General features: G+C 37.5%; 1 protein-coding gene and 2 non-coding genes across 4 annotated transcripts in view; 1 reads left to right on the top strand and 2 right to left on the bottom strand.

The window, feature by feature from the left end:
* ppfibp2b (PPFIA binding protein 2b) overlaps positions 1–12,399 on the top strand; it is a 191,500-nt gene that overhangs the window by 58,302 nt on the left and 120,799 nt on the right. For both annotated transcript variants that reach the window (XM_030136471.1, XM_030136472.1), the window contains exon 3: positions 6,461–6,669. In XM_030136471.1, the coding sequence (XP_029992331.1) occupies positions 6,461–6,669 (209 nt within the window). The remainder of the gene's footprint in view (positions 1–6,460; positions 6,670–12,399) is intronic.
* trnal-cag (transfer RNA leucine (anticodon CAG)) lies at positions 737–819 on the bottom strand. The gene has a single exon. It is a non-coding gene; the product is annotated as a tRNA-Leu (tRNA).
* trnal-cag (transfer RNA leucine (anticodon CAG)) lies at positions 3,315–3,397 on the bottom strand. Its single transcript has one exon. It is a non-coding gene; the product is annotated as a tRNA-Leu (tRNA).

The following is a 12,399-nucleotide window of genomic DNA, read 5'->3' as shown; positions in this document are numbered from 1 at the left end:
GTGTCAGATATTAAAGTATTTATTGAAGCATTTTAATAATGTAATTTAATTTAAATAGTGCTACAGTTGTCATTTATTATGATTATCTCTTAGGTTGTTGCAACCTACAACCCAAATTGAATGAGTATAAATAGATTACATTGCAAGATGAGTTTGAGTGTAGCTACAGAACTTCATTATAAGTTTTCCTGCCTCAGAGTTTTGTATGATATATTTTTGTAGATAGAGAAGCAGGTGCATTGGCTGGGAATCAGACCCGGGTCTCCCACATGGCAGGTGAGAATTCTACCACTGAACCACCAATGCTACAAGAAGTCAAATAAAGTCATTGTATAGTTGTGTACTTTATTTCCCTCTAGTTGTACATAAACATCCCAGTAGATCATCAATATGCAAAATACGTAGACCAGTCCATCTGGCACCAACACTCATGCCACATTCAAAATCCCTTGAGTCAATTTTTTTCCTCATTCTGATGCTTAGATGGAACTTCAGTAGAACAGGTGTACCTCATACAATACCTAATACTACTTAGAAGTACACAGGTTGAGCACAGAAGTTAAGCAAAGAAGAATTACTAAGAGGAGGAGATAGTTATGTAGGGGTCTATGTATGTATAACTGGCACAACTAAATGAGTATTTGCCATCGCACACATAGAATGAACAAACAATGGTAGTGCTTTCTATCTGAAGCTCACTTGACAATAATGCAACAATTTCACAGAAAGAGGGTGTTGTCAGAAGTGGGATTCGAACCCACACCTCCAGGGGAGACTGCGACCTGAACGCAGCGCCTTAGACCGCTCGGCCATCCTGACTTAGGAGTGGCTTTCACAAGGTGCCGGTTTAATTCCTGGCCTATGTAAAGGGTGTCAGACATTAATTGAAATATTTATTGCAGCAATCTAATAATATAGTTTAAGTAGTGCTATAGTTATTTTTTATTATAATTATCTCTTAGGCTGATGTAACATACAACCCAAATTGAATATAAGTATAAGTAGGTTACATTGAAAGATGAGTCAGAGTGTAGCTACAGAACTTCATTATAAGTTTTCCTGCCTCAGAGTTTTGTTCTATATTTTGCTGTTATTAAAGTAGCAGCTGCATTGGCCAGGAATCAGACCCAGGTCTCCCACGTGGCAGGTGAGAATTCTACCACTGAACCACCAATGTTTACACAAGATGCCAAATGACATCATCGAGTAGCTGTGTACTTTATTCCACTCTATTTCACTATGTCACGGTAGGTGTTTTCCCTACTTGTAGTCTTACAGGCAGAAGGCCATGCTAAGACTGTTGTAAACTTAAAGGTGTACAACTACCTATTTTGTGCTTTACAGATAGACTGTCAAAAGTTAATTGATTCATTGAGTAGTGAATCAAAATAAATAGCTTTAGTCTATCTTTGTGAAGTTCGCTTCCTTCTGTTTCACTTCAAAGCTTTTTCATTATTCATCACAATATAGTGGGTTTACTATAGTGGAATGGACGTGGTCCCCAACCATACCCAGATAAACTGTGGGTTTTAAATGATGCTCTGTTGGTACCACTGCCACCATTCTGAACACAAGGCAGAATGGATAGTTGTAAAGTTTGTTGACGCTACTGTCCAAGCATCATAGCAGTTCGGATAGTAGGGCATTCTCAGCCATAGAATGAAAAAAAAAAAGTAACAAATAGGGCAATTTATGGTACCACTTTGTGTGTGAAGGTCAGTTAGTTATCACTTTTTGGCAAAAGCACGCCAACCTCACTGAGTGCTTGGAGTTTTCGTTCCGGCTCTCAGTGACCACAAATAGAAATGCATTAAAAAACCCATTAGTGATAACATCAGCCAATCAGTAACAAGGAAATTAGAGCCACTTATCAACAGAATTTAGATATGTTGGTCATATTGCATTCCACGATGAGCAGTGTTTTCTCTGTCTGGTTAAGCATCTTGTGGGAATACCAGTGAAAGCACTCTGGTCGTTGATGATGACTGTGCTGTTTTTTAATTTGACTGAAATAGTCTGCTCTACTTTATCCCTAATCGCTACCTTGGTTTGAAGCATCAGTCACAGACCACTTCTAAATAACCTCAATTTCCCATATACAGGCTTGTACCAGTGCAGTGGTTCAGGACACATCTCACAAACTTACAGTTTTGGCTCACAGATTAATTACACAAATTGCTCTAATTTAATGTCATTATGCCGTTTCTTAGTTAGCTGCTTGTCACAGTGTTTGTTTTATATGAATCTGATATTATGTTTGTCCAACACAACAGTATGTTAATATTCATATCTGAAACGACTTGCTGGTGTTTAACATAAGAGTGTTTCTTATTTATTTGTGGGTGGGGTTTTCAGTAAGTTTGTGATAGTGTTAACTAACTTGTCTAAATTAGAGCCGGACCGATTTGGGATTTTTGGGGCCAATACCATTATTGGGGGCTAAAAAAAAGCTGATATGTTAGCCGATATCAGATATTTTGCCTGATGACTGATGTAGAAGAACATTGATATACACAGGATATAATAGTCTTATATTAGACTAGTATGTGACCCTGCGGGGAACCACAGGTTGTAGATGTGGTAATTTTTTGGAAGTACACAGGTTGAGCACAGAGGTTAAGCAAAGAAGAATTACTAAGAGGAGGAGATCGTTATTTGGGGGTATAGATATATATAGCTAGCACAACTAAATGAGTATTTGTGATCTCATACATAGAATGAACAAACAACAGTGCTACCCAGAGTAATATTAGGTACTGCTTTCTATCTGAAGCTCAGCTTGACGAAAATGCAAAAATTTCACAGAAAGAGGGTGTTGTTAGAAGTGGGATTTGGACCCACGCCTCCAGGGGAGACTGTGACCTGAATGCAGGGCCTAAGACTGCTCAGCCATCCTGACTTGGGAACAGCTTCTGAGAGGTGGCGGTTCAATTCCCGGCCTAAGCAAAGGCTGACCACATATTAAATTATGCTTCAATAAATATTTATTGAAGCATTTTAATAATATAATTGAAATAGTGCTATAGTTAGCATTTATTATACATTTTTCTGCATCAAAGTTTTGTTTGATGTATTTCTTTAGTTAAAGAAGCAGCTGCATTGGCCGGGAATCAGACCCAGGTCTCCCACGTGGCAGGTGAGAATTCTACCACTGAACCACCATGAACGTACATGAAATGTCAACTGAAGTCATCAGGTAGTTGTGTACTCATGCATAGAGTGAAGAAACAATTGTATTGCGCAGAACAATTTTAAGCACGGCTTTCTATCTGAAGCTCAGCTTGTTGCCGAAAATGCAACACAGAAAAGGGTGTTGTCAGAAGTGGGATTCGAACCCACGCCTCCAGGGGAGACTGCGACCTGAACGCAGCGCCTTAGACCGCTCGGCCATCCTGACTTAGAAATGTCTTTTACAATGTGCTGGTTGGATTCCTGGCCGGACTCAAGGGTGTCAGCCATTAAAGTATTTATTGAAGCATTTTAATAATATAATTTAAATAGTGCTACAGTTATCATTTATTATAATTATCTCTTAGGCTGTTGTAACCTGCGACCTAAATTGAATGAGTATAAATAGGTTACATTGAAAGGTGAGCTGGAGTGTAGCTACAGAACTTCATTAGAAGTTTTTCTGTATCAAAGTTTTGTTTGATATATTTCTGTAGTTAATGAAGGAGTTGCATTGGCCAGGAATTGAACCTAGGTCTCCTGTGTGGCAGGTGAGAATTTTACTACTGAACCACCAATACTTACACACGATGCCAAATAAAGTCATCGGATAGTTGTGTAGTTTAATTCCCTCTAGTTGTACGTAAAAATCCATTTTGGGGGCTAAAAAAAAATCTGATATATCAGCCGATATCAGATATATTGCCTGATAACCGACATACTGGCCGATATATGAAATAAGAACATTGATATACACAGGATATAATAGTCTTCTATTAGACTGGTATGTGGCAGTTTGTGATTATGAAAGTCAGCACACTTTACTATTCCTCTAACTCATCAATTAATCGGTCGGGCTCGATTCTAAATATGGCCACTGTTGGCGTTGAAAAATCAAGATATAATGAAAATCTCCTAATGAAAAACTCCACTTCTTCGTATATAGAAGAAATCAAACCCAAGCATAGCATTTACAGTTTATGTAGACCACAGAGAAATGTTTTAAAATGTATAATTCTATTTTAAAGAGCCAAATATTCTCCTTTACCAACTGTCAAAGTTTCTAATGTGGCCCATAAGAAAATAAATGGCCCACCCCTGGTCTATACTGTTCTCTGACTTAATACTGTATTCTGTACTCTGTCTTAATACCTGAGAATGTAAAAGCAAAAATGTACAATTATAGTCCCTGAGTTACTGTATGTAATGGTATGTTTGATTTCTTGAGCAGAACACCTGTTTATGACACACAGAAGATTTTGTTTTCTGTCTGCTGGAGTTGCTTTCTACCTGTGGTCCTGTAGTTTGTATGTAGAAGGATTTGACAGTGTGTTAATAATGTCCATTCCATGTGCTCTGGCCCAAATGCACTGACGTCTCCATGGATGGATGGAGGAACGAGTGCAAGAGCAGCTTCATGATTCTTCATTGTGTCTGTATTCATATTGTGTTTGCTCACATTCACTTTAACTCAACCAGCCTACAATAATTCACTTTTTTATAATGTGCTGCAAATGCTACGCTGAGTTACTGCACAAGCTATCCTACTGTCACTGTTAATATTTTATCCTTTAGGAGTCAAAGTTACAAAACGTCTCCACAGATTATACTAGTACTTGAAATAAATGAGCCATTGCTAAAATTCAGGACAAAAAGGAAACTCTTGTCTGAGTAATACAGTGTTTTTGGTAATGCAGTGTGCAACCACAATGTTAATATGTATATAATACTCAATTTTAATTCTATATTTTTATAGATATTCATGTAAATACCAAATTTCTTATTTTTGTCACATTTTATTTTTCACTCGTCTGTGTTTTTCTCTGTGTTTTTCTCTGCACTTGCTTGTTTCACGTTGCTGCTGTTAACTGTGAAATTTCTCCATGGTGGGATTAATAAAGTCTCATCTCATCTCATCTCATCTTATCTCATCTTATCTCATCTTATCTCATCTTATCTTATCTTATCTTATCTTGTCTTGTCTTGTTTATTACGAACATGCAACGAAACAAAGTAATCCTACTTAGTCCTTATAAATGAAACAGATTATGAGAAAACAAAACAAACAAACAAAAAACCCTCATCTTATCTTATCTTTTCTTATCTTGTCTCATCTTGTCTTAGTTTAGTTTATTTCGAATATGCAACAAAACAAAGTAATCTTACTTCGTCCTTATAAATGAAACAGATTATGAGAGAACAAAACAAACAAAAAACCCTTCTCTTCTCTTCTCTTCTCTTCTCTTCTCTTCTCTTCTCTTCTCTTCTCTTCTCTTCTCTTCTCTTCTCTTCTCTTCTCTTCTCTTCTCTTCTCTTCTCTTCTCTTCTCTTCTCTTCTCTTCTCTTCTCTTATTTAGTTTAGTTTGGTTTATTTCGAATATGCAACAAAACAAAGTAGCTAGTCCTTAGAAATGAAACCAATTATGAGAAAACAAACAAAAAAAATCTTATCTTATCTTATTTTATCTTGTCTTGTCTTGTCATGTCTTGTGGTATTCATGTTAGTTTAGTTTATTTTGAATATGCAACAAAACAAAGTAATCCTACTTAGTCCTTATAATTGAAACAGATTATGAAAAAACAAACAAACAAACAAAAACCCTTATCTTATCTTGTCTCATCTTGTCTTATTTAGTTTAGTTTACTTTATTTTGAATATGCAACAAAAGAAAATAATCATACTTAGTCCTTATAAATGAAACAGATTATGAGAAAACAAAACAAACAAAAAAACTTATCTTATCTTATCTTATCTTATCTTATCTTATCTTATCTTATCTTATCTTATCTTATCTTATCTTATGCTTATCAGTGACAACCATATGGTTTACAAATGATCTTCTTCAGTTTTGTGCGTCCTCTCTGGCTCAACTGTGGCTGCCTTGATACATTTTTTATTGTGTGTAATTTATTAACCTTGGACCCTTCTCACTGTATGAAGACATTGCACTATGTGGCTGTTTCTTAGAGATGCCATTATTTGAGTGCATCCAGATGTGTGAATGTGTGCCTTACAGGACATGTTTCTTGATGCCAGGGAAATGATCCAGGTGACACATGAACATTTTGGAAATATTAAGGATGTATGGTTCTGATTATAATCTGCTTCACTCGTCAGAGCTTCATTCAACGATGTCTTACAGACATACTGCTGGTTAGTTTTGTATTGGAGCTTTAAGACAGAAAACCCTCAGACTTTGGAACTTGTTTTCAAACAGTTCTTAGACCTCAGGATATTTTTACAGGGCTCCATAAGGTCTGAGTTAATACTATTTGTGTGCTTTCTCTGCAGGTTCCAAAGCAGCCACGGTGGAGTTTTCTAACAGCATGTATGACCTTGGTTCTCCGGTCAGCGCCGGTCCACTGCAGGTTGTTCAGCTGGCTGAGGACCTCAGACTGGCCTTGGAACTCCAACCGAACCAGGAGGACAGAGACAGCCTGAGAGCCCAGCTGCCCACAGAAACTGCACAGGCTCTAATGGACTGGCTTCAGACTGGAACTGTGAGTAATAGTCTCAACTTGACCCCAAGTTACAGCTTCTTCAAACTTAAGTATATTCAGTAAAATATACAGAACAATTCAGGGGTTCTGTTCTATACACATTTTAGAGCAGCTGCAGAATTGTTGCTGCCAAAATGTTATGAAGTTGCAGTTACGTGACTTTGATGAGGACTTTTATGTGAGGAAAATTGCAACTGTGATATTAATTAGCATTTTTATACCAAAGTAATGATATGTAGGGGAAATACTTAATGTAATATGTGTTTAAAGCTTGTACTGGAAAAAAACAAAATCTTACCAAGTGTATTTTTTAAGATAGCTTTGCTGCACCTGGAGGGTTCAATTCAAACTTTTTGAACTATTATGATCCAAATACACAAACAAATGAACCAAAGACCAATAAAAGAAGTGGGGTTAGCAAAATATGACCACTTAAAAGCCTTAATTTAAGAAATTAAAACCTACAGACAGCCTGTATTCTATTTTCACATTGCAAAAATCTAAATCTTACCAAGTGTATTTTTGTCATTTCTAGTCAAAATATCTTATCATGCTTAAAATAAGACATAATCAAGACAAAAAAAAAAATCTTGAATTAAGGAAAAGAATTTGCCAGTGGAGCAAGTGAAAATTATCTTGATAAGATTTCTTCAAGTAACATTTTCAAGATCTATTGTCTAAAAATCAGTTCTTATATCTCACTGAAAAGTTCCTCTTTAGGTGATTATGTCTTATTTTAAGTGTGATGAGATATTTGGACCAGAAATGAGAAAATTACACTTGGTAAGATTTTGATTTCTGCAGTGTGAAAATAGAATACAGGCTGTCCGCAGATTTGAATTTCTTAAATTAAGGCCTTAAAGGGGTCATATTTTGCTAAATCCACTTTTATTAGTCTTTGGTTCATTTATTTGTGTATTTGGACCCTAATAGTTCATAAAGTTTGAATTTGAACCCTCCAGGTGCTGCAAAGCTATCCTTATATTCATTTTAGCAAAAATCGAGTGGATTTCTATAGCCTGTTTTAATTCCTGCTTAATTTGTTACATCCATAACTAGTAACATCATGACATTTGCACATATAAGGTCAAGACTTCCGATGAACATTTCTCAGAGTACGACATAATTGTTTATCAGCAGCAGCAGTTGTAGTCCATACTGAAAATATGTCCAAACTTCAAGTCGATTACCTAAAATGTTAAGTTGTTGGTTGAACGGGACAGAGCAGCACAGCTAACAACCTGGATGGGGTGGGGCATGAAGTGGCTCATGTGCATTTAAAGGGCCAGTGCTCAAAACTACTTTTCTGGTGCAGTATAGCATTTTAGCATATTTTTGTGTATTCTAATGTATTTTGGCATGTTTTTGTGTATTTTAGCATATTTCTTGTATATTTTAGTGCCTTTTTTTTTTCCACTGTATTTTAGTGTATTTTTTGTGCTTGTTGGTGTAAAATAACTCCAACACTCATTCATGGGTAGAGGGGTTCAGATATGAGCTTCAGTAGCAGAAACATTAGTCATAGACAGATGGAAATGTAACATGGTTAAGACTGGTTCAAGACAATAACTATGATGCCTGTTGGGCTGTTATTTATGTGAATATAAAGTCTTAAATTTGATCAATGACGTCTTGAAAAATGTCTCAGAAAGTCATGAATTTGGCTTCCTCAAATGTGCAGATACCCTGAAATAATTAGCAGCTGTTTCTAGTATCCGTATGTCAGTGGACAGGGTGTTTTCAGAGTTTTTAATGTCACAGTGAAACTCTCACGGTGCTCAGAGATTTCACTATGATGTTAGAAATCCACATCTCTGTGAATAAATGTTGCGTTCACTTGCACTCAGGTCATGTTATATAAGTATATTCATTTTCTGTGAAATGCTGTCAGACATGCAACATGTTTTTACCTAAAAGGTCCAGCTGTTTCATGTTGAAAGAACTCTTTCAGCCGGGAATCTGTAGCCTATGTTTATCCAGCACAATGTTTTTCTTTTTGCTCTTCTTTTAAGGTCAGAGTGATTCCAAACAAATAAGGAAAGCGAGACTGGATTCATCTGTTCATTCAGATGTTCAAAACAGCCTTCTGTTTATTTTAGGCTCTAGAGTAAATTCATTAATTGATTCTGGGGGAGTTTGACTTGACTCCTATATTTATGAATGTTTCCATTACATAACAACAATCATATAATATTTTGCAAGTTATGTAAAAGATAGCGGGCTGCGTAATCAACTGTGTCTTTGAAATGTACAGTATATGACTGTCTCATGATTCATTGAAACATTAGCAGTAGATATTGAAAATGGAAAATGAAGGAGCATCTCAGAGCCAGACTGCACTAATCTATCATCTATGGGGTGTTTTACTTTTAACACTTTTTATTGATTTTCTTAAACGTGCGGGAGACTTTCGAGACGAATTTTTCATCAAATCTGTTAAACCTCAGTCATATCCTAAGTATCATGAATCCGTAAGTCTTTCTGTGATTACTCACCTGAATCTCTTGCATCACGGTGAACAATTTCGAAGTGCCATCCACCACAAACAAACCATGTGTTTACAAACAGAGCCGGGAGGTAACTCGGGCATCTTTGGAATTTTGTCGCGACGTGCATTGTGGGAAAGGGAAGTTCGCACAGCCACCCGGCAGCGGCAGCTGCTAGAGACATGACACGATAACGGCAGGAGCTCCCTTCCCTCTATGCATATTCCTCTAGCCGTTTTCCACGTTTCAGCTGTTTCCACGTTGTGTTTGTTTCATCCATATATCATAGGGTTGTGCTGCCGTTGCCACCGTCCGGCGGCTGCACGAACCTCCCTTCCCAGAAGAGGATTCCAAAGTCTCTCAAAATATTGTGTAGAATCTTTTAAAGTGCATCTGATTTGGTGCAATTTCAGAAATGACATGGTGTCTCTAATCCATCTACTGAATCTGTCCATAAAAGCAGTATCTGATGTCTAGTAAGAAGAGAGGTGAAAGCTATGACAACATGAATCATGTTTCTTAACAGCAGAGGGATGTCACAGTGACAGTGGGGTCAGACGGAGTCAACTCAGAGGGTCAGAGGGACAGCAGAGGAATTTAGCTGCTGTGTTACAGAACAGCTATTCTGTCCTGCAGAAGGCTGGAACGTCTCTGTGAGGATGAACTCAGCTCATTTAGTCTTTGTCCCAGTTGAACAGCAGCAGATTCATGTCTTTGTCTTTCAGTGTTTCTTCTTTCCTTTGTTTCTTTCTCAATATTTTATTTTTAATCGAAGTGATGTGCTTAGACAAGAGGTTGACTGATAGTTGTGGATTTCTGCATTAAAACACACAGACACTACATCAGAAATTATATCTTTGACTTCATTAGAAACTAAATATCTTCTGAACTAAACATCTAATGTAAAATAATGAGCACTTTAAGAAACACTAAACACTGAAGAGAAGAAAGAAGAAGTCAAGAAGTCAATCAATAAATCCAAAACTGAGTATCAAACACTCTAAAAACAAAATGGAACACACACAAGTGGTATGTGTGTTTTTTTACCTTTTATTTTTCAGCAAAAGCAGTAATTCCAGTATGTTATTATTATATTATATCAAAATAAACATTATTTTAATGCAAACTCCTACTCATGTGTATTGACCAGTTAGAGAAGTTATTAATTCTTACTGTTATGTTATTTTTTCTGAGCTTTTTTTCAACTGGATAGATGTTTTCTTCATTAGTATGGCAGCTTTGCAGAAAACAAGCTCAATTCCAGGTGTTTGCTGTGACATACTGTATTTGCAACTTAATATAAAGTATTGTAGTCAGTGTTGGGAGTAAAGGCGGCCATACACTGTGCGAGTTTAGAGACGATTTCTCACTCATGCGACTATTTCTGGGATCGGGCCCGATGTGCCTCTAATCGTGTGTCGTGCTTCGTGCAGTGTACATGGGGTAAAGAGAAGCGATTAGCACCTCACGACCACCTCACGACCAGCAATCGTGTGTTCGCAAGGAAAACGGAGCTGTTTGAAATCCTGCTCGCATTTCGTGAGGGTATCGTACTGTCAAAGCAGTGCCACGAACCAATGTGCCTCAAATTCTCACACTGTGCATGCGCGAACACAGAAGTGTATGGTAGCGTACAAGCTAACAGTAACTGGCTATTGGCCTAGTGCAGTTTGGCTGTTGCAGCTTACCTCTAGTTCCTGCTGTAGGATGACAGCCCATACTGTCCACGTCTGGCCAACCAATGCCTGCACCAAACACATCATTGTCTTTTCTTCTTTTTTGATTCCTCGCAGATAATGGCACATATTACCAAAGCAGCTCGTTGGTTTTTGTTTAGCACTACCATTTCATGGCTCACGCTAATACACAATCGTCTATGCACTTTTACGGATTCCTTGGTATTTTAACGTTGTATTTCCGGATACAACACTTGAACATGTGGTACGTCCTCTGGTGTATGGTCCTACAGTGTGAGCAGTCAGGTCGTATACGAGCGTCGGTCCGTGCAGTGTGAGAACATGAATCGTGAGCCTGACTGCACGACTGATTCGCACAGTTTGAGATGGAGCTGCATGCAATGATCGAAATAATCGCACAGTGTATGGCCGCCTTAACACGTTACAAAAGTAATGCTTTACAGTAAAAGATTATTTTTTGCTGTTACACAATAGTGTAAGGCATTACCAAAGAATTTTCAGTAATATTTTACTTGGTACATGTTCAACAGTGCTTGCTCAGGTGAATTAAAACAAAACAAAACAGCAAGACCATAAGACCTTAAGGAATCAAAAGTGCCTCTGTAAAGTTCTATTTCCTGTTGGTGCTCAGCCAATGGGTGAAGACGGCAGAAGACAGTCCATTGTCCACATGGACGTATGTTCATTACTAACCCTAACCCTGCTTTACAGAAGCTAGTTAGCATTAGCATGATCCCTGTGATCAGCAATGACAAGGTAAGCTAATGTTTCTACGACCAGTTACAATTCTTTATCGATTGCAGATTTCTCTAACGGTGTCCTTTGTGCCACGCCCCCTGTTTGAACATGGAAAATGTGGAAACAATTCTAATGTTCCTGCTGGGATTCAAACATCGTAGACTGTAGCGTTACTTACTGAGCTATCTGACCACATGTACTTTGGGGCGCAAATTTATGCATCCCAAGGCTCTCCTGTGTCTTTTAATGTGTGTGTGTGTGTGGGGGGGGGGGGGGGAGAGAAGTGGTGGTGGTGATTATTATTACCCCACCCCCCAAAGGTGAGGAAAGAGGTATGGCTTTTGGTTCAGTTTGTTTATTTGTTTGTTTGTTAACACTCTAGCACTACTACTGGTTGAATTCATACCAAATTGGGTTTACAGATTGTCCGTGACCCAGAATAGATGTCATTGCATTTTGGGAAAAAACAGTCAAAGTTAAAAAAATTTTTTATGAATTTAAAAAAAAATTTTTTTTTTTCCATTTTACTTATAATGAGTGAAATTTCAAATGTCTGTAGCAGCAAAACTATTGGTTGAATTCATACCAAGTTGGGTTTATAGATTGTCAATGACCCAGAATGGGAAAAATAGGTCAAAGTTCACATTTTTTCTGAATTTCTAAAATCTTCCCATTTACTTATAATGGGTGAAATATGTGCAAGGGGCGTGGTTTGTTGTTGTTTAAATTTTTTTTTTTTTTGGGGGGGGAGGGTGGGTTCTACACTGTGCCATTTATGACGAGAGTCTGTATGTAACTTTAAAGTAATG

Source organism: Sphaeramia orbicularis, chromosome 6, assembly GCF_902148855.1.
Source record: "Sphaeramia orbicularis chromosome 6, fSphaOr1.1, whole genome shotgun sequence".
NCBI classification, from domain to species: Eukaryota; Metazoa; Chordata; class Actinopteri; order Kurtiformes; family Apogonidae; genus Sphaeramia; species Sphaeramia orbicularis.
Note: the sequence above shows the minus strand (reverse complement) of the source record. Positions and strands in the feature narration are given on the sequence as shown.